Consider the following 27261-nt stretch of genomic DNA (forward strand, 5'->3'; position numbering starts at 1 on the left):
AGAGAGAGACCCAGTGGAGGGCTATGGTGATTGTCTCTTGGGATTTACAAACACACACCGCTCGCTCCGGGTGGCTCCGATCGCAGGAGGGCTGGTCTGTTTTGTCTGCATTACTTTGACCTGGCGTTGCACTGTCTGAGAAATTAACCAGCGCGCAAAGAGTGTGAAGGAGGGGAGGGGGGGACGGACCGCTTTTTTCCCCCCATAAGAGATATAATTTTGCATGTTGGTCTGAAAGCCAAGCGCAAACGAGGAATATGAACAGGAAAACCAGGCGCTGGATATTCCACATCGTTCTGAGCCTAGGGCTTGTCTATATCAAAATTGGGTAAGTCACCTCCTCTCTCTCTCTCTCTCTCTCTCCCCCCCCCGCCCTCCACTCTTTAAACGCAAACGTACTGTGCCTAACCTGTCCAGACCTGTTAGTATTCAACTTGAGGAAAGTCTGGAAGAGGTTTTCTTTTTAAAGCTAGGACAACAAGATGATGGGGTTTTTCTCTCTCTCTTTTGCTGTTGTTCTCGGTGAAGTTCTAAGTGTGTGGCGAGGGGGGGGGGCACAGAGAAAGCCCTGGCGCGAGGCATGCCTAGAATGGCAAGTTGTGCCACTTAAGTTACCGCTGGACCGCCTGGGGGGTGGTGGTGGTGGAAACCAACAACCCTCAAGGCTCTACTTGCCCGTGCGCCGCAAGGCAGGGAAAAAGCTAAACCTGTCTCGCTCGCCTCGTGGGGAAACTGGCCTTCTCCCAGGAGGTGGTTTCTACGAGCAAAGCACTCTGCACATGCTCGGGAGACATCATTTCTTCCACAAGTTCTAGGGCTGGACTGATGAACTGCTCGGCGTTTTCGGTAAGGCACAACCCATTCGCATGGCACCTACGTCAGCTCACTCAGCAGCCATCTGCAGATCTAGTAGAATTGCCTACGGGTTAATAATGCTACATAATTAGTGACTTGTGGATCGCACCTCGAGCCCGAAAGCCAATGGCAGCTCCTTTGTCACCACCGGCAGAACACAGTGGGCGCTGCCACTCTATTGCACCCGAGCGCGCCCAGAGGACCGCGCAGAAAGCGACGGGGGAGGGGCGCTATCCTAAACAAGTCCATCTAAAGCAGGTCCCATTTATCCCAAGGGAACTTGTCTCCAAGTGTGCTCAGGATATTCATTTCTGAAACTGTTTATACAAGCTTTGTGCCTAAAACATCCTAAAAGCACCAGGGGATTAAAATCCAGATCTGCTTTGTGAAACTGTAGACAGTCATCCCGTTCTTGGATTCTCAGGTAGACTCGGTGCTCTTTGAAACTGATACGTGCTTGTATGAAGCTGCTGTGTTTGTACCTCTGTGCGTATTCACTTAGGTATAGAACACATGGCTCACCTATACATCTCCCTAACACAGCAAAGCTATGGATTTGGTGATCGAGTGCAGCAAGGAAGAGGGCGACAGTCCACTTCTTTTCTTTTTTTAAAGCCAGGAGATTTTGATCCCTGCAGACCAGTGACTCGCTCGGAGTTTCAAACGCAATAGCAGCCTGATCCTGCGGCGCCCACCCTTTTGTTTGGGAGCGAGCGTTTTGTTTGGGAGTGAGCGTTTTGTTCAGGAGGTGAACTGCCGCGCGCTATAATTTATGTATCAGGAAGTTGGGTCACACTTTGGCCAAAGCCCACGTGCTCCTTATCGCTCGTTTAATTATAGGCCGACAAAACTATATATAAAGACTGGGGGGGGGGTGCGGGATAAAGCGAGGCTCTGGTAGCCCATTCAGCTGAGCTCCTCGGTCTTTTCCTTACCCTCTTCTGATCGTCATCCCCGGGGCGGGCAGATAAGCACAGCAGCGCTGGGCTTGTCTCGGCCACCGGCTGGCTGAGTAAAATGCTGTTTTCGGTTCTGCTCGAGTATGTGCTGCAACCTGCCAGTTGACATTAGCAAACAACACCCGGGGAGGGTTGTTGTGAGTGCCTCCGAGAGGGAAAGCTGCACGCACGCTCTCTCTGGTTCAACACCCCCTTGCCCGGGACTATTGTGGGGATGTCACCAAAGTTACAAAACGTTTGGCTGCGTGAAAGGTTATACTTGTCCATAATGATAAGCTACTGTCACGACTCGATGGGCAGATCAGAGGGCTTAACGGGGTTTAAAAGGCACCGGAGTCTGCTTTGAAGTGCCAAACCTGCTATTTCCCGCGCATTCAGAAGGGCGCTCAACTAAGAACCGTCTTAGAGAATCGATTGACACCAAAGCGGCGGGGGCGTTTCCGATGATGATCCGCTCCGTCCAGATCAATCTCTCTCTCTCTCTTTTATCCCCCCCCTTCTAGGGGCTTTTCCTCCGTGGTGGCTCTGGGGGCCAGCATCATCTGTAACAAGATCCCCGGCTTAGCTCCTAGACAGAGGGCGATCTGTCAGAGCAGACCTGATGCCATCATCGTGATCGGAGAAGGCTCCCAAATGGGAATCAACGAGTGTCAATTTCAGTTTCGCAATGGACGGTGGAATTGCTCGGCCTTGGGCGAGAGGACGGTCTTTGGAAAAGAGCTGAAAGTGGGTATGTTATCTCTTTACCACAGAGCTGTTGCCAGGTGGAACCTGAAGTCCACCGAAGAGTTTTCAAAAGAAGAGAGGATGATAGGCTAAGAGTATAACCTCATCAGCACAACAGTAATAGTTAGGAGACAGTGCCTCAGCGGAAGTTCATGACCCCTCCTGTATGCTGGTTTGCCTTGCCTTTGGGAGCACTGGAAGTAGCAGGCCTGTGCACTGCAGGTGTATAGTTGCTATCTCCTCTGCTATCCCTATTACTGAGTTATATGTGTGTGTATCTATATCTCTATCTGTCAGCATCTCTTATTCTAGGCACAAACATTTCTTTACAGTAAACACACTTGAATGGGATTTCTGAGCTAATTATGAGTTCATGTATTGGGCTGCAAGACTGCAATTGTAAATGGACTTACCAGGGTAAAAATCCCACTAAACTCAATGGGATTCAGTTCTGAGCAAACATGCTTATTGTTATTTTGGCATTTCACACACAATGAAAAATGTCCGTGAGCCCTTTAGTGTGCAATGTCACTATTTTGTGCAATGCGTGGACATCACAAATGCCAAGTTAAAAAAAAAAAAACCTTTCAAAAATTACCCCTGAACATAGATTCCGGCCAGTGTTATTTTCCCAGTTTCATTATAAATCAATGGGGGAGGATTACAAAGTTACACCCTTCTAAATCTATTGAGCTCAATGGGCTGTGTCTAGGATATATTGTGAAGGTCCACAATGCGAAAACATTATAACAGCATGTTTAAGTAGTTAGACTGTCCCCCTGCCCCTGCCAACACACTTCAAAGTATGATTATAGGTACAGTGGGAGATCTGATCCTACGGTTGATTTGGAGTACAATAATGGGACAGTTTTCTTGGTTAGTATTTGGATGGGAGACTACCAAGGAAGTCCAGGGTCACCATGCAGAGGCAGGCAATAGCCAGCCACCTCTCTTCAGCTCTTGCCTTGAAAATCCTAGGGGGTCGCCATCGTTCGGCCATAACTTGACAGCACTTTTCACCACCAAAGGAGCAGGTTTAATTTTGGATTAGCCAACGTACTTTATGGTGGTGTAATCTTCAGTGCATGATGCAAGAAAGAACTACATATCTGAGATGTTCTCATTGGCTGTCATACTATGGTAATTTCCCTCGGAATAAGCCTCACTGACTAACATGGGATTTACTTCTGAGTAGACTTACTTAGGATTGTTCCCTTAGCTTCTTAATGGTTTCATTGTTGTCAGACTACAAATGTGTTTTTCATTCATCCAAGTAGGACGCTATTTGTTCAGCTGAGAAGTCTTTGAAATTGTCATTTGATGTGTTGTGTTTAAGGAACTTCCAGTTCTATTGCAGTGATTTCTAAACCATGAGTCAGCGGGCAAGGTTCACTAATGGATTATGGGATATTTGTGGTGTGTGGGAAGGATATGTTGTGTGTTTCCAAGGTGCCAGAAGTACAACTAAAGATCAATGCTGCACAAGATGTTTAAAAAGCTTCACTTTTGTGGGTTAAAAATAAACAGGAAAATCCCAAAATTAAGATAAAACCTAAATAACCATTTCTGGTGTTCTGTAGTAAGTGTCAATATTAGTTACATTATATTTTCTCAAATGTTGGCCATTTTATTTGGTGTTCATGGCTGTTCTAGGGATTACACTGATGTTTACATATACATTTGAACTAAATCAATGCTTAAGGAAATTCCATGTTGAATTCCCAAGTGTGATTTATCTCTGTTTAATGATTTTATTTATCATACAAGTGAAAGTTTCACAGATATTTCTCATAAGGTTGATGGCCACAATCCAACAATTCATTGTGCTAGAGACTGTCAATATTATTGGGTGTAAACATGCCTACTATTAGACTTAACCATGAAAGCTGGCTTGTTGCCAATAAACTTTGAGATACATTCAAATGCAACTGCTTTATTTATAGCTAATTTATTTACACAAATAAAATATTAGTAATCTACTTATCAATTATAAGGATAGGGTACTTTCTTGGGCATACTATACTTGGAGAAATGTGGGGTCAAAATCCAATAATGAAACAATACAGGCCTGGCATATTCCATAGTCCTTACATTATAATTTATTTTTTAAAGTTAACATTATTAATATTTTATCTTTTTTTTGTGCTTATATAACAAAGCTCCCTTGGGAGTGCATCTGAGGTAAGGTGTCACTTGTTAGTAGCCATGTTCTTCTCCAGATGTGCAATGTGCTAATTTTGCTACCCATGGTTTCAGTCATCTTTTCCTCATATCAAAATAACAAAGACGGCATGTCCAATGTACTGGCTGGGAGCCTCTGTAACATTTATGCCACATTGATCCTTTATTTCCATGTATAGTAACTTAGCCATCTTCCACATAAGTTAATGGAGGCAAAGTGGTGGTTTCAGAATGGCTTCTCTCTGAATGAGGCAAAACCCTGATGTTCTTCCCTTACACAATTTCTAGCATCACTCCCTCTCCCCACCCCTGGCTATCCATTGCGTCGACAATATTTGAACACAGTGAGACATGTTAAGGGCAGAGTTCCAGGCATGTGATCATATGGTATTTTTAATCCACAGTCAAAATTGTTATATGTGTAATGGCATGAATTCCACTTTCAGAGGAGGAATGCATGAGTCTATGACTCCAGACCTGAAGACTGTTGGAAGGGAGCCAGGCAAAGTTCAAAGACTCTTTGGAAGCAGGAGCACTCATAGACTCTTGTGGTAGCCTTCGGGGCATGCAGAGGAAGAAGCCAACACAAAGAGGCAGGCGTGCCTAAGGCATTTCTGGGCAGGGCCCTTTGATAGGTTAGGAGTGGTTATCCAGGCCCATTTAGACTTAATCCACCAATGCTTACTTGTGCATCAAAGTCAGCAGAGGGTCTAAATTATGGACTGAACACAGCCAAGAGCAGTCTGGAATGGGAAAGTAATACTACAGTCTTGATGCTTCTTATTGTTTGCAAGTGTATATGAAGGAAATAGTATGAGATAAATATGCAATCCTAAATCGATTTACATTCTTTTAAATCAACTGAAGTCAATAAACTGAGAAGGCTGTAACTTTATTTAGGATTACATTGTAAATTAATTTTGCTGATACTACAGGAAACATCAGGTCTCAAGCATTTCCCCTCCATCTTTCAAGCTAAAACAACCAACAGCAGAGGTGTATAATATAATGTATCCTATACAATATGTGTCCCATTGTTACCCCTGTTTCTGTGGAATTCGTCCAGAATATCAAGGACAGGCTATTGCCCTTATATATTTCAGACCACATCTAATTGTTCCTCATGTCAGGGGAACCTCTGTCTGGGCTAGCTCACTGGGTCTAGACATGGATTGACTATTGTTGCAAACACTGAAGTTGTCTTAGTGCTACATGAGCTGGCCAAAGGCACAAATCTATTAAAAGGGGGTTTAACTGAAAGTAAGAGGCTGTCCTAAACTGATAAGTATGCTGTAGATGTGGCTTACAAAAAAAAAAAAAAAAAGCACAACATAAGAACATAAGAGACGCCAATGTTGGATCAGGACAAAGGCCCATCCAGTCCAACACTCTGTGTCACACAGTGGCCAGAAATACCAGGTGCCATCAGGACAACACTGGACTCAAACTTTGTTCTGTTACTTCAAATCACCTAAATAATAAGCACAGCAAATTGTCTTCTCTGATTTTTGCAGCCTGGAATATGAGCACAGCTAAAGCTTGCCAAATGCTGGCCTCTCTAATCTCTCTCCTTTCCCTGAAATCTGGAAGGATGACCTGGTTGTATGGGTTGCTTTGTGATATCATTTTGCTCAAATATGCAGATCTGTGGAAGCAGGTGTACACTATAATTTATATATGTTGTGCCCATTTCCTCCCATGCTGTCTCTAAGTTAGGCCATAGTAGTGGCTTAGTTCGCTTTGTCATTCTTATCTGTTCCCTTATTATCTCAGTGGTTTCATTTAAGTGCTCTCAAAGGGGTAAAGACTAAACAGGCTTTCTTTGGTCTTTGGGCATGAGTTGTACTGACTGCTCTCTAGATCAGCAGTTGTGGTCCAGGGAAATGATTTGCACACAAACAAACATTACCAGCTGTTTACCGAGGTATTCCTAATTACTCCCATTTCAGTGGTTTCCTGTGGAGAAATATAAACAATTTTTTAAATCCAGAGGAATGTCCAAAGTGAGTTGGGAGTTCAGAGGTGCTGGGGGGAAAGATCAGACCTGTATGGGGGTGTTTCAAACTCATGTCTTTAGGCTGGAGCCATCTCAGTTTGTCCATCATAGTGGTTCTCTTTAATATTGTTGTAAACCAGCTTAGATAGTGTTGGTCTGCAGAGTTGGGAAATAAATATTCCCAAATCAAAGAATCAATCAGTCAATCAGTATCGTCTGATTGAAGGTGATTCTGGGAAAAATGGAAGCAATGGAGGGAGTAGGTAGGTCCCCTGACTTGGAGGGAATAAGGATCAAGCAATAGTGGAAATAATTCTTAAGCGAGTGAAATTGTTTGATAGAGACTTCACTATTGGTGATGTGAACACTCTGTCGCCACGGCTGTTTCTGGCTAAACAGATTTGGCAGGTTTTTGAAACAATACGAAGGTCCTATCTGTTTTCCAGAGGCAAAAGTGGGAAGTGTAGCAGCAAGCAGTGATCTCTCTTTCAAAGCAACTTGAACTCTTTTGGGAAACACCACTATCATCTACCTTTGGTACTGTGAAATGGAGAAGTACAAAATTATATAGCAATCATTGCTTGTATACATTGATGCACAATGATTAAAGCTAAATCAACAATGACTGAGTTTTTGAATGTTCAGAACGTATTAATATCTACATCCAGATTCCAAGGCCCAGTAAAAGATTTGGTATAATGAAAGCACTTCCTCCTGTGAACAAATTGCTAGGAGAGAAAATAGGATCACATTGAGAATATCATTATGAAGGTTGTGCCCACTGGGAATTTCTCTTGAAGAACTCATTTGAAATGAATGTGAGTTGTCCATGAACATGGAAGAACAAAGCTGTTGTGCAGGCCACATTTATTCCAATAAGGCTAGCAGAAGAGAACTCTCTTGTGGAGAAATGTTCATATCTCTTTAGTATGATCAACACTGGGCTTAGTTATATTACGATAACAAACAAAACCTTTTGCGATTGCCATTTTCCTTTTTGTTATTTCTTAGTTTCTCCGGTTTTGACCTTATCATTGCTATGAAATGACATAGTTAAGCTAAAAGGGGGTGGGAAGCTATGGACATTACTTCATGTGGGTAAATTGATTGTTTTAAAGTCTTGCTGTCTTGCAAGACTACAGGAAACCAGTGGTCTCTCACTCCAATTTGCAATAAAACTATTAGGCCACAAATCTGAGAAGCACACTGTTCAATTATTTCAATGTGACTCTAGGGTGATTGTGATGATTATGCTAAAACCAGGATTTACTATCAAACAACTTTACTGCAGCATATCCTTGTAATACCATTATGTTGTTACATGACTGCAACATTAGATCATAGGTGCATCTATGCACTTTGAAGAATGTTTTGCTCTTGGTTTGTCAGAATTCAGCTACTTACTTTATGTGTTGATGGAAATTGTGTCTGTATATCCTCAAGATTGGCACACCTTGAATACTAATGTTGGTAAAACATATTTCCTTGAAAGCAAGTCCCATTGGTCTCAATGGAATCTATTTTATGAAATGGTCTTAAACACAGTAGAAAGATAAAGATGTTCCTTTTCTGATAATACTAGAACTTGGATTCTTCATGCAGCAGCCAACTAGTAGCCATGGAGGGCCAGAAAACAGGGCAAAGAGATCAAGGATTTCCTCTGGTGTTGTTTCCCAGCACAAGATAGTCAGAGGTTTGTTGCTTCTGAATATAGACGTTCCAGTTACTCACCATGGCTAGTGACCTATAATCAATGAATGTGTTAAAACCATTTACACTATGGGCCATCACTATGTCCACAGGCAGTGAATTGCACAATTTAATTTCTCACTGAGTGAAGAAATACTTCCTTTTGTTCATCTTGAATATATCGCCTATCAACTTTCTGAGTGCCCATGAATTCTAATATTGTGGGACAGGGAGAAAAAGCTATCTCTATCTACTATATATATTGCTATCCTGTCCCCAATTAGTTGTCTTTTCCCCCTAAATAGAACAGTCCCAAATTCTTTAGGATTTCACAACAGGAAAGGTGCTCCAACCCCTTTAATCATTTTGGTTGCTACCTTTTGAGCTTTCTCCATCTCTCTCTCTTTTTTTGATATAGTGACCAGATAGTATTCCAAATGAGGACAAATGATAGATCCATACAGGGACATTACATTACTGGCCCTTTCCTAATAATCCCTTTTAATTTTCGCCACACACTTAGTTGACATTTTCAACAAGAGTTCCACTACAGTCCCAAGAGCTCTTTCCCCATCACTCTCTGACACTTCAGACCCCCCCCCCCAGCATGCATTTAAAGTCAGGAGTTTTTGCTTAATGGCCACTAAGATGATCTCTTTACTATATTTATGTATATTGAGCTTTGTTTGCCATATTGCTACCCCTTCACCCAGACTGGAGAAATCCTCCCATAGCTCTTGGTTTTCACCATCCTGAACAATCTGACATTATCTGCAAACTTGGACACTACACTGCTAATCTCCAGTTTCAGATCATTTATGAATGAATTAAACAGCACCAGTCCCAATGTCTATCCTTGTTAGACCCCATTTCTCACTTCCTTCCATTGTGAGAACTGTCCAGCATAATGGCAACTAACATTTATGTCCTAGCTTGCTTGTAAACTTCCAGAAGTGCTGGACTATATGGATTTTGGTCTGGCAATAGTTCTATTCTATTCTTATTTAATTATAAATTTATAAAATTAGATGTCTAAGTAACCCTTACCTAGGATGCTGAATGGATTGCTGTGCAAAGTTCCCAAACATAAAATCATAGTACAGAAATAAAAAAGGTATTAAAACCATTCCTGTGCTCTTGCATCTTAAATAAAACATTTGCTTTCTACAGATTAAGAAAAATCTCATAGAATATGTGAGAGAAATCCATGGACATAGAGAAAGATGGCAACTTGTAATGGATTTATGTTTACTGGTATACAGTATATATTAATATATACAGTATATATTAATCTTGGATACCTATCCCTGCCATTCACTGCCAGTGAAGTGTGCTCATGGTCTCAGCTACAGATGAATACAATGATTCTGTAAAGTCCCTACAATCCATAGTAATGTCCGAAAACCCAGTCAGATTTTCAGAGTGCTCCAAAGATCAATTTAGCGCAAATACTTGGGTTTACACAGCTCTAGCCAAATCTATGTATTGGTGTTCAGTAGCTAGGAAAACCTTGTGAAAATGTGAGCCTGAATTAAATCTTAGATCATCATCCAACATAGAATATAAACAGTGATATATATTGGCCTTTAAAAATACATCCTTCATTACTGAATAACAGTACACATAAGCAGAAGCGATGACTTAAATTTTACACAGCTGTAAAAGTCGGACTCGACTGTGTGACTGAACAACAACAACAAATGTCAGTGACTTTTATAAAACTACACAGGGATACTGAAGAATCTGGCCCAATTAAGTAACCGTGCTTTTGGTATTATAACTAGGGGTGTGCATAATGGAACTCCGGAGATGAAATGATACATGAAGATTGCTGTTTTGTGTAATTACTTCAGCTTAGGGTTGCCATGTCTTATCTTGCATGGAGCAGGGGACTTTGGGGGGCATTCAAGGATAGGTGGGGACATCATGTGACATCCCCGACATGATGACATCAACTGGAAGTGACATCATCACTCCGGGAACATCACGCCAGGGATGCTTTGGTATTTGGGGCAAACTCTGTTTTTTTTCTGGCCTCAAATCCTTAGAGTTTGCCCAAATACCAGAGTGCCCCTGGCATGATGTCCCCGGCATGATGACATCACTTCCAGGTTTGGGGAAGGGGTTTCCCCCGCTGGCCACCCCCCCCCCCAAATCAGGGGTTTCCCCGGTGCTGCCAGGGGAATGGCAACTCTACTTCAGCTTCCTAGAACATTAGGAATCTGGGATTCTTAGTGAAATGAAACTACCCTCCCTAAAAGTCCATGTCATTTTGAGTTCAGGTTCTTACCAAGCCTGCAGGAGCATGTGCATGTTCTTTGATTCTACTTGTTTTTCCAGGCAACAGCATCCTTCCAACCACTCAGATCCTGGAAAGGATCTAGCATCCCCAACCTTTGGAGACAAGCTGCAGAGAGGGAATGCACAGCATGTGTGTGTACCTGTTGTTCTCTGATTCTGCTTATTTCCCGAGCAACAGCAACCTTCCTTCCAACTTGATCCTGGCAAGAGAGGCACACAGAGCACTTTCATTAAAGATCTTTCCCAACAAGCATCAGGGAGGGAATTTCTAAGGCAGCTGTCAGCACTTGTGTGCAGAAATGAGCAACTTAGGGGGCCTGGCAATATGGAGCTGCTTTACTGCATGTGGTTGATATTTGAGGGGTCTGGAGAGGAGAGGGTGAACTGCATTTCGTGTGATTTTGGTGGTATTATGTGCAATGACTGCTGTGTGGGAGACATCCAATTGGCTGTGCATTGAAAGGAAAGGTGTTTGTAGTGTGCACGTGCAGAAAATGGTCCAGAAAATCTAGAACACAAAAATGTAGCACAGATTTTTAATCTGAACCCGTAATGCCCTATCCAAAATTAAGCAATCATGGAAACAATTACCCTCCTGAAGCCTGGTTCCAAAACTGTAACGAAATTTTCCTCGGCACACATTCCTATTTATAACTTGGAATTTATAATGAAATGGTTTCCGCAATTATGAAAGATTCCCATTAAGTTTATTAGAACAGTTGACTAATGATGTGAACAAACGATTCATTAAATATATATATATTCATAATTGTCTTTGTCCTCCACTGTAGCAAGACTTCCCACCACTTTGGGGTGATTCACAAAATTGGTTTCCCACTAAAAGTCAATTATTTAATGTGAAAGTCAATACCTTTTAACATTACAGCAGATTCCTACATTTCCAGCCTACTGTTGGGTGGCATTTGGAGATCTGTCAGATTATGTGGTTGCCAATGTTGTTGTATGGATGGTTAAGGTAGCAGTAGTCTGTAATTTCATGCTTTGCATAATTGTTGGTGTAATGTGGTTTGACCATGACCACACCAAAAAGGAGAGGGGAACTGATGCTGTGTCCATGGTCCCTTTAAGATGAAACTGCAGGCTGTAATTATGTTGGTACGGATTGCAGGCCTGCTGACCTGTCCCCCATTTGTCTTACTATGAGCAAGGCTTTGCTATATCTGTCTGAAGAAGAAGGCTGTGACTCAGGAAAGCTCATATGAAAATTAACAATTAACGTGACACTGGATTAACAAAGCTACCCCTTTTTAGTCATCATTTAAGTCTCTGCTTTAGGGCCTTTGTTACATTTGACAGTGGCTTTGCAATGAACATTCACGTGTGACTGGGTCACAAATGGGTTTACTGTCTATTCATCAGCCCCGCCATCATTTCCCTCTGAAAGACAATATTATTATATATAGGGAAGAAGAGCCCAAAATGTCTTGGAATCTTGGCCGTTCACTGTAAGGTGACTTCAGAATGTCACCTCATGGGCAAGCAAAATGATTGAATGACTCTTCTCCAATGGCACAGTTCGTACCGTTAGTATAATGTATTCCTTACAGAATAGTTTATTCAGGTAGGGTAAAGTGATAAAGCTTCTTCTCCTTTTCTATAAATGGGGGGGGGGAGAAGTTGTGACTTCCTAGCTCATGAAACAGAAAGGACAACCCTCTCTGAAGAGACTCTTCTGATGGTATTCTGCTCATGCAAGTAGATCACTCATGCAAGCAATAAGTCACAAGGGTTTAGTAATGTCTGCACCGGCTCTGAGTCACTGAAGGTCTAAGTCCTTGAAAAACAAATGAGGATTTTGCTGTTGAATTTAGCAGGATCAATACACACTTGTAAATAATTTGTGTTTGTGACATTTTGTAACTATAAAAACAGAGGCACAGGCAGGGGTTCTATTTGTTTTTATTTTTGCAGCCAAGAAAGTATTCTTGCAAAAACAGGAGCCAGGTTGGAAATCTGGCACCAAGAATCTAAAAACCAGCATGATGCTTTATGCCAAAGAGTCAATCTTTCTAGGCAGTGACTGTCATGGTAAGATAAAAACATTGCCCCAAGGTCACTTTTGCAGGAATTCGCATCACAAGGCTTTCATACCTGCCTTCAAATGTATCTTGTGAGTACATGTTTTAGAGAAACAAAAAGATTACATTACAGTATGTTGGAGTAGGGTAGCTAACGCCTACTGAAAGTTTAGTATATGGGTTTCTCAAGAAGAAAATGAAATCACATAAAACATACCTGACAGTGTCATAGATAAGGTAAATGATATAAAAAGGAAGCCCTGTTCCTGAAACGCACAATAATGTTGTGATAACGATGTCTGATAATGGAAAGCTGTAAAGTATTTGGGCCACAATCCAGCAGAGTATGCAACACTTTCAGCCTTGATCCCACACAATAAATAAATCCTATGTGATTATTCTGAATAAATAAATGCCATGGTGTTTCATAGGGTTTACTCCCAGACAGGGCTTTTGTGTGTGTGTGTGTGGAAAAAGAGGTGCCGGAACTCTCAAGAGGGAAATGACGTTTTCAATCTGTATACTGAAAACTCACAAACTTTTAAGCATTTTAAAAAGAATTTTGTTGAAGAGGTTCCGGAACTCTGTTCTGGGGCATTCTCTCTCTAAAAAAAAAAGCCCTGCTCCCAGGTAAGCATGAACAGGACTGCAGCCTTAAGATCAATGAAATGAATGGACTTAAGTGTATATTTGCCATATTGTCACTGTTACTTTGGGAACTGTAGCTTGAATTTCTTTCAGATTTTGATTTGTCCCTGAAAGACAATGAAATGGGCAAAATCAATTCATGCCATCATAAATTTATTTATTTATTTAAATTTATATCCCACCCTCCCCACATAGTGGGCTCAGGGTGGGTCCCAAACAAACTGATCTGCACAGAGCAGATTTACAATTAAAATAGAAAAACATATACATCAATTAAAATCAAACCATAAAATAAATTACACAATACAGTATGCCTTGACAGATGATGTTAAGGCTGGCAATACAGGATCTGATGTCACGGGGGGGGGGGAGGCCGTATCAGGTGGATGCCTGCCACTAGGGTTGCCAAGTCCCCCCGGGGGGCGGATTTCCCCCGGTTTTGTAGGCCCAATTTCCGCCCCCACAGAATCGGGCCCCGGGGGAAACCCCACCCCCGTGCATGCGCCGCCCGGATGTGACATCATGATGCTGGGCACGCTGGGGGCAGGGCCACAGCCATTTGAGGGGGAAACTCTATGTTTTCCCCTCAAATGGCTATGGCCCCGCCCCCAGCATGCGTCACATCCGTCATGACGTCACATCCGGGCAGTGCGCGCGCGCTTCACGTGCGCGCACGCACTCAAGATGCCAGGCAGGAGCCCCCCGCTGCCAGGTAAAAAAGATTTGGCAACCCTACCTGCCGCCCAAGCTGAAGGCCTGGTGGAAGAGCTTCATCTTACAGGCCCTGTGGAACTGTAATAGGTCCCACGGGGCCCTGATTTCATAATGGAGCTCATTCTACCAGGTGGGAGCTAGGGCCTTATGGCCAGGGACTACCAGGAGATGATGGTTTGCAGAACCCAATGTTATGCAGGGCTCCTATGGAGAGAGGCAGTCTCGAATATATGCAGGCCCCTGCCCATATAGGGTTTTAAAGGTAATCACCAGCACCTTGAAGCAGATCCAGAATTCAATAGGCAGCCAGTGTAGTTCACACAGCACTCAGTGGATGTGGGCCCACAAAGGCAGTGACATCAACACCTGTACTGCTGTGTTCTGCAGTAGCTGCAACTTCTGGAACAGAGTCAAGGGCAGCCTCACATAGAGAGAATTACAATAATCCAATCTGGAAGTGACCATTGTATGGGTCACTGCAGCCAGGTCATTGGGGGAGAGGTATGGGGCCAACTGCCTGATCTGCCTCAGATGAAAAAAGGCAGACCTGGCTGTGGTGGTGACCTGCGCCTCCATAGTCAAACTAGCATCCAGGAACACCCCCAGGCTCTTTACCCTCGGCACTGGCAACAACGGGGCCCTGTCGAAGGCTGGGAGCCTGATACCCGATCCTTGACTCCCATGACCTAGGTGCAGGACCTCTGTCTTCATTCGATTCAGTTTCAGTTGTTTCTGCTGTAACCATCCAGCCATGGCTTGTAAAGCCCTGTCCAGATATTTAGGGGCACAGTCCGGATGGCCCTCCATCAGTAAAGCTGGGAAGTGTTGGATTACTAACACTTTTTAAAAGCAGAATTTTTGTGTGTGGAGTTATTTGAGCAAAAATTGTTCAGCTTGATTCCACAGGCTGCAGAATAGCCTTCTCTGCCGCTGATGACATCAGTGAAATGTGGTGGGTACCCTGCACCTTGCAGGATCAGGTTGTTTATCTGAACAACTGGCATGTTCTGTAACTCCCAAGGCCTCCATTATTCATTGCATAGGCCTGGTTTTATGATCCTGTCTGTAGTAGATGATGGAATAGAAGCAGACAAATCCAGATAATCAGGGAGAAGATGGGTTCTTCTCTCCAATTTGCTGTCTATGAATTATGGCTGCTATAGAGATGTGAAGTAATGTAGCCTATGGCACATAATTGGCAAGCTCTACCGTATTTTCCATCTTTATATTTTCACAGTCAACATATTATTCAGCACATGCCTCTTCAGATAACTCCCTCCATGACCTCTTGGCTTTAAATAACAGAAAACACAACGTATGTTTTCCAGCAAGATAAATACAAATTTGTCTTTTTTTATTTTCCAAAATAACTAATTCATGATACTGCTGGTAGGGCAAAATATTTTTTAAAATGTTCACCCTGATAGGACATTTAATCCACCATACCCCCCCCCGCCCCCAAATTTCCCTTTGCTTATTTGTGAGTAGGATTAACAGTGGATCCAATGCTTGTTTATGTGGAAGTACATTTTAGGATTCAATGGGACTTACCTTCAACATTTCACTGAAATCACTGGGACTGACTTTTAAGAAAAAAATGAACAGGACTGGGCTGAAAGTTTCTAGTCCAACCTGACACCAAATGTGTTTATTGCAGTACTTAGAAACTTTCTCTAAATAGTTTAACTTTTATTTATTAACAATAATGAGCCAGCTGAATACAGTGAACATATGAACAATAAAAGCCCTGCTGGATCAGCCGAGTAGTCCATCAACTCCATGATGCTGTTTCACAGAGAGGCCAACCAGTTACCTTGGAGGACCAATAAAGAAGGCATAGAGGCTAAAGCCTTCCCCTGATGCTCCTTCCTAGCCCTGGTATTCAGAAGATAACTGACTACCTCTGAATATGGAGGCTCCTTTAACTTACCGTAACTAGTAGCCATTGTTGAAGCTATCTTCCATGAGCCTTCTAATTCCCTCTGAAAGCCATTTATGGTCACATCCACTGGCAGTGAATTCTACAATTTGATTACATGCTGAGTCAAGAAACATTTCTTTTTGATGGTCCTGAACTTATGGTCGATCAACTTCGCTTGATGTCACCAAGTGGTAGTATTATGGGAAGAGAGAGAAAAAGTACCATCTGTCCACTTGCTCTAGTGCTTGCCCTCCCCCTCTAGGCTTTTAGACTGTTTCTGGAATTATTTCTGGTGAAATTATGCTTAAAATGTCCTGTTTATAGTGTTAGAAAAATGCCAAGATACATAGCTCCCAATTAGAATAAGCGCCATTACGGCTCTTTATTCTATCAGCCAATCTGGTATAAAGGTAGTGCTATCTAGGACTGCTCTTCCAATTTATTTTTTTATTTCATACAAATAGATCTGTACAAGGTAGGAATCACTTGGGCTCATCTGAAATAACTTTCCTCATCTAACATGTATAACTTCAGCTGTCTATGGCTGCAATCAGATGGCAGGCTTGGCATGGTCTGGCTGTGCCTCTAATTTCTCCAGAGCCATTTGTTCTGGAGAGGATGTGATCAGACACACCACCTTTTTTCTTTTAAAAAGTCTACTTTGCACAGACACACAACTGCTTATTCACCAGGAGCGAATATGCAGTTATGCGCATATCGCTAACTTTGGAAAAAAATGGTGACCAGGGAGTGGGAGTCACAGACCTCACAAATAGCTTGAGCATGCAATGGAGCAATCAGACGGCAGGAAATTCGCAGTGGAACAATTCGGCCTGTAAATACCAGACTTTCTCTGGTGTTGGCAATGTCAGGGGCGAGGATGGGGGGCGAAGGACTGGGGAACAGAAGACAGATGTGTCACTGTCTGGACGTGCACATTAAATCCGTTAGGGAGGCGGGATGACATTGGACCACACAACCTGTCTGACTGTACCCTGTAAAAGAGCCATAGGAAGCAGCTGCCTATGGGTCAGTGGTTTGTAGCACTACATTTACTATATTATTTTTTCCCCTTTTTTCCTCCTCCTCCCTGGCTCTTAGTATTTGTCCATTTTTATCCCACTTTTCCTCCAAGGAATATAGAGTGAGATACTTGGTAGTCCTAGGATTATCAGGGGGCCTGGAGAAAAATGTCCTGTCCCTTTAAAAAAAAAAAGCTTGATGAGTGGAAATGGGCAGCTGAATTTTTCATGGCAGTGAACATCACATGGTACACAACACCCTATCACACCTTCATTAAGGAGATTTTTCTTCAGGCAGCTGGCAACCCTAGGTACTCTACTTTTCTATTTAATCCTCCCAACAATCCTGGCTGAGATTAAGTGACCAGGTCAAGGTCACTTAGCAAGCCTCATGGCTGATTGGGGAACTCTCCCTGGTTCTCTCAAGCCCAAGTATGACCACCACACCATACCACACTGGCTTTTATACCTCCTTTTGTTTGCCTGCCCTGATTTAGTCTTAGTTCACCTGGTTTCCACATCAATTTGCAGTCTCCTTAAGCTTACCTTGTCTGCCTCTGGCCTCATACATCCCCATGCCTTGAGTGTATGACTTCTGTACGGTGACTTTAACTCTCTCTTCCTTTTGTTCCTCACTGGATAGATTTCTTTGTTCTAACTCTAGAGTGTATTTTGTCTCAGACCCCTGCTCTTGTTCCTATGGTGCAAGTGGCAGTGGTTTGGAATCTGAGAAGCATAAGTGCAAGGACACTCATGACACAGTTCTTTCCTGCCCTTCCCCTTCCCCCAGTAGCTCCCTGGGACTTCCAAAGTGCTGATACTGGAGGTTGCAGAACACACATGAACAAAAGGCCACATAGTCTAAAGAGCTGCAGTGAGGAAGGGGAACCAGGTAATTGCCTCCCCATTCCTTTTCTATCAGCAGTACTTCTGCAGGCTCCTTCTGCTTCAGCTGTAGGGTTGCCAGGTCTTACCTGGCTGCCAGTGGAGGTGCTCCTACCCAGTCCCAGGATCTTCTGGTGTGCATGCAAAGCATGCGTGTTGCGATGATGGCCACCTGGAAGTGATGCCATCACACTGGGCATGTCATGCAGGGGATGCTCTAGCATTTGGGTAAAGAACTTTATGGTCACCCATATGCTAAAGCATCTCCCGCATGACGTGCCTGGCATGACGGTGTCACCTTGGGCACATCGGGTGCAATGGGGCTCTTTAGGGGTGGGACTTCCCCCATCAGCCAGCTAGCCATCGGCAGATTGGGTCCCCCCAAAGCAGGGGAACCCCTGCCCTCATTGGGGGGATGGCAACCCTATTCAGCTTTGTTCAGAGAGATGCCATGTTTTTCAAGGATTACTTTGAAATTTTCCTTGTTGAGATTTTGATTTATGTTTGTGTGCAGGGGCCTAACTAGACAAGAGGTGAGAGACCTGCATCAGATCGCCCAATGTCTTTAATTTCATCTAAAAGCAGTTGCAGGGCAAAAGGCGGGCAGGGTTTAACATTTCCCCATTTGCACTGTTTTCCAGATATAACCACCCCACGCAGTAGCTCATTTTCCTAGTAGGGAAAAAAGACAGGCAAATTCCAGAGGATTGTCAAATCATTTCAGATTTCCTTCCCAAGTAGCTATGTTGACAGCTTAGTCATTTCTTGAAGTTTCTTGCAGATTTCTTTTATGCAGTGGCTTCTGAAGGTTTGCAGAGGCTGATTATGGGGAAAAAATCCTTGTGAAGTAACAGAGTTGCAGGCCCTCTGTGCTCCTTTGGATTGATCCCTGGGAGGCCAGAAAACTCAGCTGTCGCCCCAAGTCTCTGCTTTGTGATACTGCTCCTTCCTCTCATGCCTCAGCTGGTACCAGGATGACACTCTACTTTTTGGGCAAAACTCTATGGTAAAAATGGCTACAAACCATAGAGTTTTGCCCCCCCCAATAGAGTGTTGCCCTTAACGTCGCCAACACAACAACATCACTTCTGGAACGACAACGACATCACTTCTGGAAGTGATGTCATCGCATTGCAGATGTTGCACAGGGCGTCTGTTTAGGGGTGGGGTTTTCCCCACCAGCCAGCTGGCCGGTGGCAGGCAGGAGCCCACAAGAGTGGGGGATCCCCCGCACCCACCTGGGGACTGGCAAGCCTACTTTGTGGCAATGTTCTCTAGAATAGATTATAGCTTTTGTGTTCCTGTTTTTTGTTTTTGTTTTACTTCTCTGACACCTTTATGATTCATAAGCATTTTATCTGTAAGCAGCCAAGCACAGGAATAAATACACTTGTAATAGTCTGGGGAGATCAGCAACTGTGGCCAAATAAGAGAAATGGTCTTTGTTATGTAATAGAATAGAGCATTTCAGGAGAATGCTAACCTTTATGAATGGTTTCCTTTGTTATGAAGTTATACTTATAAATACTTATTTATTTAAGTAAACAAAGACTTCAATAAGTACAAAGACATCTTCAACTAACTCTTTTAAGAAATAAAAATAAAATTTATTGCTGGGATTCTCAAACTGTGTCATAAATCATTTTGAAATGAAGAAAAAATAAATGTTATAGCCAGGGCTAAGAACATTTAAGCTCCACTGCCTCCAGTGGGAGAGAATTAAGAATGCACTTAAGTCTCCCTCACTGAAATCAAAGGGACATGGAGCAACATGCTTGATTTTTAGTGGAGTGAGTACATAGAGTCATTTTGTGCATTTGTACTTCTAGTCTTAGTTTCCTCCAGGGGAGTTATACTTTTTGAGGAATGGCTATACTGAGAACGGAACTGTTTGGTATAACTTTTCCAAAGCCTCAAATAACTTGGGATGTGCATGCCTTAATGACATGTCTTTGCTTAGGTACTATTAAGATCTCTGTTGTTTTTCAAAAATTGTCTCTTAATAACATCATGTATGGTCCTGACCCGGATAGCCCAGGCAAACCTGACCTCGTCATATCTTGGAAGCTTACAGGGCTGACCCTGGCAAGAACTTGGATGGGTGACCTCCAAGGAATACCAGGGCTGGGATGTGGAGGCAGGCAATAGAAAGCCACCTCTCTGAAACGTCCAAGCCCCACTAGGGGTCGCCATGACTTCCAGGCACACCCACACACAAAATATTCACCCCCCCAAATAATGTCATGTATGAGCACAGACAGCTGGCAGAGAGTCCTTCTTGGTGATTGTTTCTCACTTCAGAACTCTATGCTCCCTGGAGGCTGGCCAAAGCAAGAGCTTGGGCATTTCATGGGACTATTTGGCAGCTGAGTAAGCAGGAATTGGTTTAGAATTATTTTAAAACATACTTCCAAAGCAAAAATTAATACATTCAAATACTTTAAGACTGATTCCACGTGGAAGTTTTATTCCAGTTTGGTGTCCAAACCTGAGTGTTTTTTAAAAAAGTATTCACATGATGTCATCACCTAATCATCCACTTTCCATGTTTTTCTCCACTTTGCTATGTTTGATCTGTCCCAATTCTAGTATGATCTTTTGGGGGAAAATCACAATCAAACTGTGTTTGTATGCCTAGTGGGTGGGAAGATGCACATTTTTGCAAATCCCACCCTCCTTGGCACCATTTTCCTTGCCTCAGCCCTCCCGTCTTCCCACAGCTACAATTTTTCTCCTTGGGAGAACAGAAGGGATTTTTTTTTTTTAAAAAAAATGGCAATTCGCATATCCCTATGGTATTTTAACATTAAAATGATCTGTCTACTAATTCTTCTAAACTCTCACCTTTCATTTAAAGCAAAATGAAGTCTCTAGCCCTTTTCCACTGTGCAGGGGGAAAGCTGCACCAATTATATTTCCACAATGACATGGGCCAGAGACCGACTTTAAAATCCCCCCACAAAGCTGGGAATTCAGCAGACCTTGCAAAAAATGCTACAACAGTTTGCCAATTCCTGATTTTTTAAAATAAAAAACCCCAATGTTGTCATGGGGTGTGTGAGGAAGGATGGCAGCCATGGGTGCTCCATTTTCACTACAAATGCCTACATGCAGAATTGTCGCCATGTGGGAGCAGCCTATGTTGTTTAGAATGTAGTACTTGGAATAACTTTATACTAAAATTAAAACCACGAATAAACCTGCAATTTATACATTCCCTTGCTATTCTCCTGGTAATTCTTCCTCCAGCTTGTGTCCTCTTCGCTTCTCTTTGGCTCCTGTCTTCCAAGTGCACACACTGAGCTCAGGATCACAGTTGTTACTTCAGGGCAAAACAAATACTCAAGGGTAAAATTAATCTTCTGGATAAAACAGTCTTAAAATAACACAATAAGAAAGCTGACTTACATATACCAATGCCAGACTATTTTCTACTTCATTTACATTCTAAAGAACAATCGGGTGCTCTGGATCATGAGTCATCGGTGAAACCACAGTGTATATAAATTAAATGACGCAAGAATGTGATATTTCATCAATACAGGACTCGAGCTTTTTATAACTCCAGGGTGGTAAATTGCTTTGGGTTCTTGTCTTTTTGCTGTCCTTCTCTCTGTCCTTCAGTACTTTAGAGATGAAAAGCAGTTTTCACCAAGGAAGAAGAAAGGAGCCTTTTATGTGCATTACGGTCTACCGTTTAATGCAATCTGATCTAATTCTGACATCAAGGAGGGACACTGGGTATATATCACAAAGGGATCCCAAGAGTTATTTGGATTTCTGATTCTGGTTGTATAGTTTTAAAAATGTATGTCTGTTTCTGAGTGCATTCATCTTATTGACATCTGGGAGCCAAGAAACAATTATACATTTGTTTATATAGGAATTTTTTAATGCTACCTTTCCAGAGTTCTACATTAAGGTATTGTTAAAGGAAGAACCTGAAAGAATGGGTCCACATGTTCCTAGTGATGCTGGAAACCCCTGAATGTGTGTAAAGGCAGCCCCAATTTCTGACAAAGCCAATAATCTTCAGGATTACAGCATGCTTATATGCAATGAACTTGTGGGCCATAGAAGGAGAAATGTAAGAATATCTATTTTCCTCTGGAGTGCAGCACAGTAGCACTGCTGCTAGATTAAGGAATTTGAAAACCCTAAACTGAATCATAGTACAAGGCATCACTCTCTGACAGAGGAAGTGATAAACACTCACACATGCCTGTGGGGGCAGCCTCTCTCCCTGCATTGCATCCCCACATGATGGAGCAGAGATTGGGAGAAATTCCTAGAGCATCACAAAAACTGTGATGGCACTTCCTGGTGTGTCCTGGCCCCACTGGTGGACCTCCTGATGGCACTGGTATTTCTGGCCACTGTGTGATACAGAGTGTTGGACTGGATGGGCCTTTGGCCTGATCCAACATTGGCATCTCTTATGTTCTTATGTTCTTAAGTGATGTCATGGCATCAGCGCTGTTCTCTCCCATGCTCCCACACACAAAGGCATGCAGGTTTTCATTTTCATGCTAATTTAAGCCGAATTTTAGGTATAACGATAAGGTACCTCCACTTAAATTACAGGATATTTTAGGTCTTGAAGGCCTGAACTAATTTTAGTTTGGTACAAAAAGTTAATTTGATATACAGTAATAAATGAAATAAAGAAGGGTTAAGATTGAATTCAACTAAAATAGTGGCCACAACCAATACATTTTGTCCAAAGGAGAAGGATGAACTACAAGATTTCTAGGAAAGATAAACTATCCACCAAAGTTTGTATCACGTTTGTTGAGAGCACTAGCCCAAAATGCCAAGTTGAGTTTTACTGGATGCCAGTCCATGCAATACCATTCAAACAATTTGCAGTGCAATCCTAAGAAGAGGAGTTGCATCATTTTAAACCCTTTGACATCAAAGGTGTAACTCTTTTATAAAGGAGATACTAACAAAAACACACATTTATTTTTACAATTTGCAGTGCTTTTTGGTGAATGCCAGTTGTGCAGAAAGGTTCACCTGTTGCATGTGCTTTCAAAACACTGATAATTGTCCAACAGAATTATGATCAAATACAGTAAGATATATTTAGTGACAGTATTTGTATTATTCTACAATTAATCAATGAAAAACAGTAACTATAGAAACAGGCCACAAATGGTGGAGGCCATTTTCAGAAAGCACAACTTCAAACATCCATAAGTGGCTACTTACCTCACAGAAATAGCCCCTACATTGAATATGAAGCCTGTGCACAGAATTAACTGTTGCGATGCTCTACATAGAATGGCATAAGGAAAGGAATAAGCTTTGAGGAAGCTGGAACCGCCATATACCTGATGACATCTAACTTGACTTTTTCAGAACCAGAACTGAAGGAACTGAAAAGGATAGATTTTTGCAAATTGTAAAAAGAGGGGAATCAACGGTACATGAAAATCTGTGTATTGGCCAGGCACATGTGCTGAAACTGACATGGGCAGAACAGATTTAGGGTTTTAGTCTGGAAGCACAATTTTATGAATATCTTGAGTGCAATAGACTAGGATCATGCCAGAGCTTTAAAAGATTTGGACCTAAACACATCACTATAGTGTTATGGTTTTAGAGCAGATTCAGAAGTGCTATTAATTCTCACATGGACTCTGGCTCCTCACCGTAATAGTTTTCATCATTTCATCATTCTTAGATTTAGGTTAGGAGAATTTGCTAGAAAAGTCAGGATGCTGATTATTCTGCATATATCTAAGATGCCAATTCAAAGTTTCCTGACTTGGTGTCTTCATCTTGTAAGGTCTGGACAGCCCTAGATTAACCATTAAGCAAGATAAGCAAGTGCTTAGGGCACCAAGGGGGCAACGCAGAGGGTTTTTTGCTTATATTGCTTACTACTTTTTAGTGTTAAATAAATATACTTTTAAAAAGTTGATATTTTATATAGTTGTAGGGGATGGCTTGGATGAGAACTGAATTTTATATCTCTTATTTCATCTTCAGCATTTATTGAGTCTTAATGTCTTGTCAGTTAAGCAATGGAAGGGCTGAGGTGTGCTGTGCTTAGGGCATCAGTTAGCCTTAATCTGGCCCTGGATATGAAGGCGGTAAATCAACAGTGCAAGGCTAAGCAGAGTTACTCCCATCTAAGTCCAATGGATTTAGAAGGGTATAACTCTGTTTAGAGGCCGTGATGGCGCAGAGGTTAAGACACTGAGCCGCAGACCAGAAGGTCTGTAGCTCGGCGGTTCAAGACCCTAGTGCTGCATGATGAGTGAGCTCCTGTCTCTGGCCCCATCTTCTGCCAACCTAGCAGTTCGAAAGCAAGAAATTGCAAGTAGATAAATAGGTACTGCTTTGGTGGGAAGGTAACAGCGTTCTATGCACCTCAGTGTTTAGTCATGCTGGCCACATGACCACGGAAATGTCTTTGGATAGCACGGGCTCTTCAGCTTGGAAACAGAGATGAGCACCAACCCCTAGAGTCAGATTTGACTAGCTTTTGAGCAAGGGAAACCTTTACCTTTAACTCTGTTTAGGGCAGAGTTTTTGGGCAGAGTTTTTGTGGGAAGTTGATAGTTGAGAAACTAATAGTCTCACAGCTCATGTATGTACTAGTATGAGACATCTTCATCTTCTACGAAATCAAAATTTAACATCTCTGTGAGACATCCTTTGGAGAGCAATTATACCAAAGCAACACTTCATATATGCATATTAATGTTGTTTCCTTCAGTTTGAATTACAATAAGTTAAATTATGCTTATTATGAAGGAGCGCTTTAGAAAGATTAGTGTTTCCAGGATATTTATAAATTCTGAAGGTACAAGATGCTTAGATTGTGTATGCAGTTGTATAAACAGCAACAACTAAAAACTAAAAAGGACACTATAGACTTCTATCAATACATATCCTGTAGCTGTGGTCATGAAAATGCCTATTAACTGATTTTGTTGATGTCATCTGTGTCCATTATGCTCTTAGCTATTTGTGGCATATGGTAAGGAAGTAGGTATTTTCTGTAAAAGAACCACTAAGAGGCAAGCATTAGTATATAGATCACTTGTGGAGAGTGATACTGTGGAGAACAGAAGTGCCTAACTGCCATCCTGAGTAGATTTTACACCCCTCTAAACCCATTTACTTCAATAGGAAGGTGTAACTCTGCTTAGGATTGCACCGTAGCAGACTTTCTTCTTTGCTTATTCTTATAGACAAGCATATCAGATATATGCTCCACAAATCATGAGGTTCAACAACCAATATTTGGAACAGAATTATGAAATAACTACAAACTTCTGGGGAACTTATCTAGTGTTGGAGACTTAAAAATATTTATTTAGTTACACATGGTAGAAATTCTTCCACTGAAGCCTCAGTTACAATCAAAATCAGCTCACAATCCGCCTACTGCCATACCCTCCTCCCTGTAAAGAAAACTCAGTATTTCAAAACTTTCTTAATATCCCAAGAGAGAGGAAGTAAGTGACTCAACAGTGATCATGTGTGTCTTTCCAAACTTTTATTTTCTTTCTGAGAGAAAACAAGTTTAGGGGACAGGGTCAGATAATCCTGGAGGGCCCCTGAAGCAATTAAAAAAAAAAGAGTGAATTTTCCAACAAAATTGATGGAGTTTTTTAAAAGTGTTATTAAAATAAGGCTATTTTAGTGACAGAATCATAAGCCAATGGGTTGAAGTACTTAATATTGACCTTAGAATATGCTCTAATACCCGTTCTCCACCATTTGGAACTCGAGGTTCTTGAAGGGCGGCAAGGCCCTTTGGAGCTTGTTGGATGTTGCCCTATTGTTGCTGGTTGAGAAGGGGCCCCCATTACAGTTCAGGCTTTAGGGTCCCAAAAATGTAGGTCCACCAGTGTTAGGGGATGGAATGAATGAACAAGAGGGGGGAAAGTTGTGTGTGTGTGTGTAGGCTGTATAAGTCCTATTTTGTTTCAAAGGAAAAACGTTTAGGGAATGCAGGGAGACAGGAGATGGATAGAAAGGAAGAAAAGGGCTGATGGTCACCTAAGACAAGAACACTGCAAAATCTCTGTGGAAGTTTGGTTCAGCCTAGACTTGTTCCAGCTCATTCCCTGTCCATTTATAGCAACCAAACAGTAGTGGACAAAATAACTGCATATGTAGTGATGCTTTGCTGGCAATGCAAGGAAACTTGGGAAATTATTGAGGAATCCTGCTTGAAGATCAGAATGTATTTTTTGTATATATATTTTAACATTTGAATTTGTAAGCCTCCTTGAGCTATGGGGAAAATGGGGTATAAATATTTGAATAAAATAAAACAGACTGGCTGGGGTTTATAAACAAAATGTGTCCTGTTATGTAGAGCTGGTAGACTAACCAGGGTTTGTGCAATCAATTTGTGGTTTAAACAAACCAAGTTTATTGTGACGTTTAGAACCAGATCGTTGTACCATTCTCAGTAAATCCCTGGCCAAATTACATAAAGGAAATATTCATTCTGGATTTCTGTTGGGGTGAATCATGCTGATTATTTCCTGAATAGCATGACATCGACTTGTGTCGCCAAGGTGTAACTTGATCTGAAGCTGTCTCGTTGATATTTTCAAAATCCTGTTGAAGTCCTCTTAAGGTTTCCATTTGATATAGCAGTCTTGCCTGCACCATTGAGCCTGATTACATTAATGATCTAGTATGGTAACCCTACATTTATGAATATGGCAAAATGCACTGCCTTCACTACAGCATGTATATTGGTTCTTTTTGGAGTGCCTGAACATCAACAAAAGATTGGACCCTTGAACTGTCAAGAAATGCTTATGCCTGCATATTTATAGCATGTCTAATAATAACCTTGCAGCATTTTCACTGCATGGGCTTGCACGTTTTTCTCCTTTCTTTTTTTCCTGAATGTTGTGTCCTTTACTGAGCCATGTGTCCTAATTTCAGGTAGTAGAGAAGCAGCATTCACCTATGCCATCATTGCTGCGGGAGTAGCACATGCAATCACTGCCGCCTGCACCCAGGGGAACCTGAGCGACTGTGGCTGTGACAAGGAAAAACAGGGACAGTACCACAAAGATGAAGGATGGAAATGGGGAGGCTGCTCTGCAGACATCCGCTATGGAATAGGATTCGCCAAAGTGTTTGTGGATGCCAGGGAGATTAAGCAGAATGCAAGGACGCTCATGAACTTGCACAACAACGAGGCGGGGCGAAAGGTAGGCACCTTTGCTCACCTCTCAATGTGGCCATCCCATGTCTACAGTAACATCTAGGTGCATAGAACACTGTAGCCAATGTCACTTAACAGTTTATGAATATGCATACTTGTGCACTGTTGAGC

The 27261-nt window shown here is 42.2% G+C and overlaps 1 protein-coding gene across 1 annotated transcript in view; it reads left to right on the forward strand.

Moving 5' to 3' along the window:
* The first annotated feature begins 257 nt into the window (after positions 1-257).
* Positions 258-27261, forward strand: part of WNT7A (wingless-type MMTV integration site family member 7A) — a 63092-nt gene continuing 36088 nt past the window's right edge. The window contains exons 1-3 of the mRNA XM_015421186.1: positions 258-328; positions 2318-2544; positions 26865-27136. Coding sequence (XP_015276672.1) covers positions 258-328; positions 2318-2544; positions 26865-27136 — 570 coding nt within the window. The remainder of the gene's footprint in view (positions 329-2317; positions 2545-26864; positions 27137-27261) is intronic.

This window comes from Gekko japonicus, unplaced genomic scaffold (assembly GCF_001447785.1).
Source record: "Gekko japonicus isolate JY-2015 unplaced genomic scaffold, Gekko_japonicus_V1.1 scaffold149, whole genome shotgun sequence".
Lineage (NCBI taxonomy): Eukaryota > Metazoa > Chordata > Lepidosauria > Squamata > Gekkonidae > Gekko > Gekko japonicus.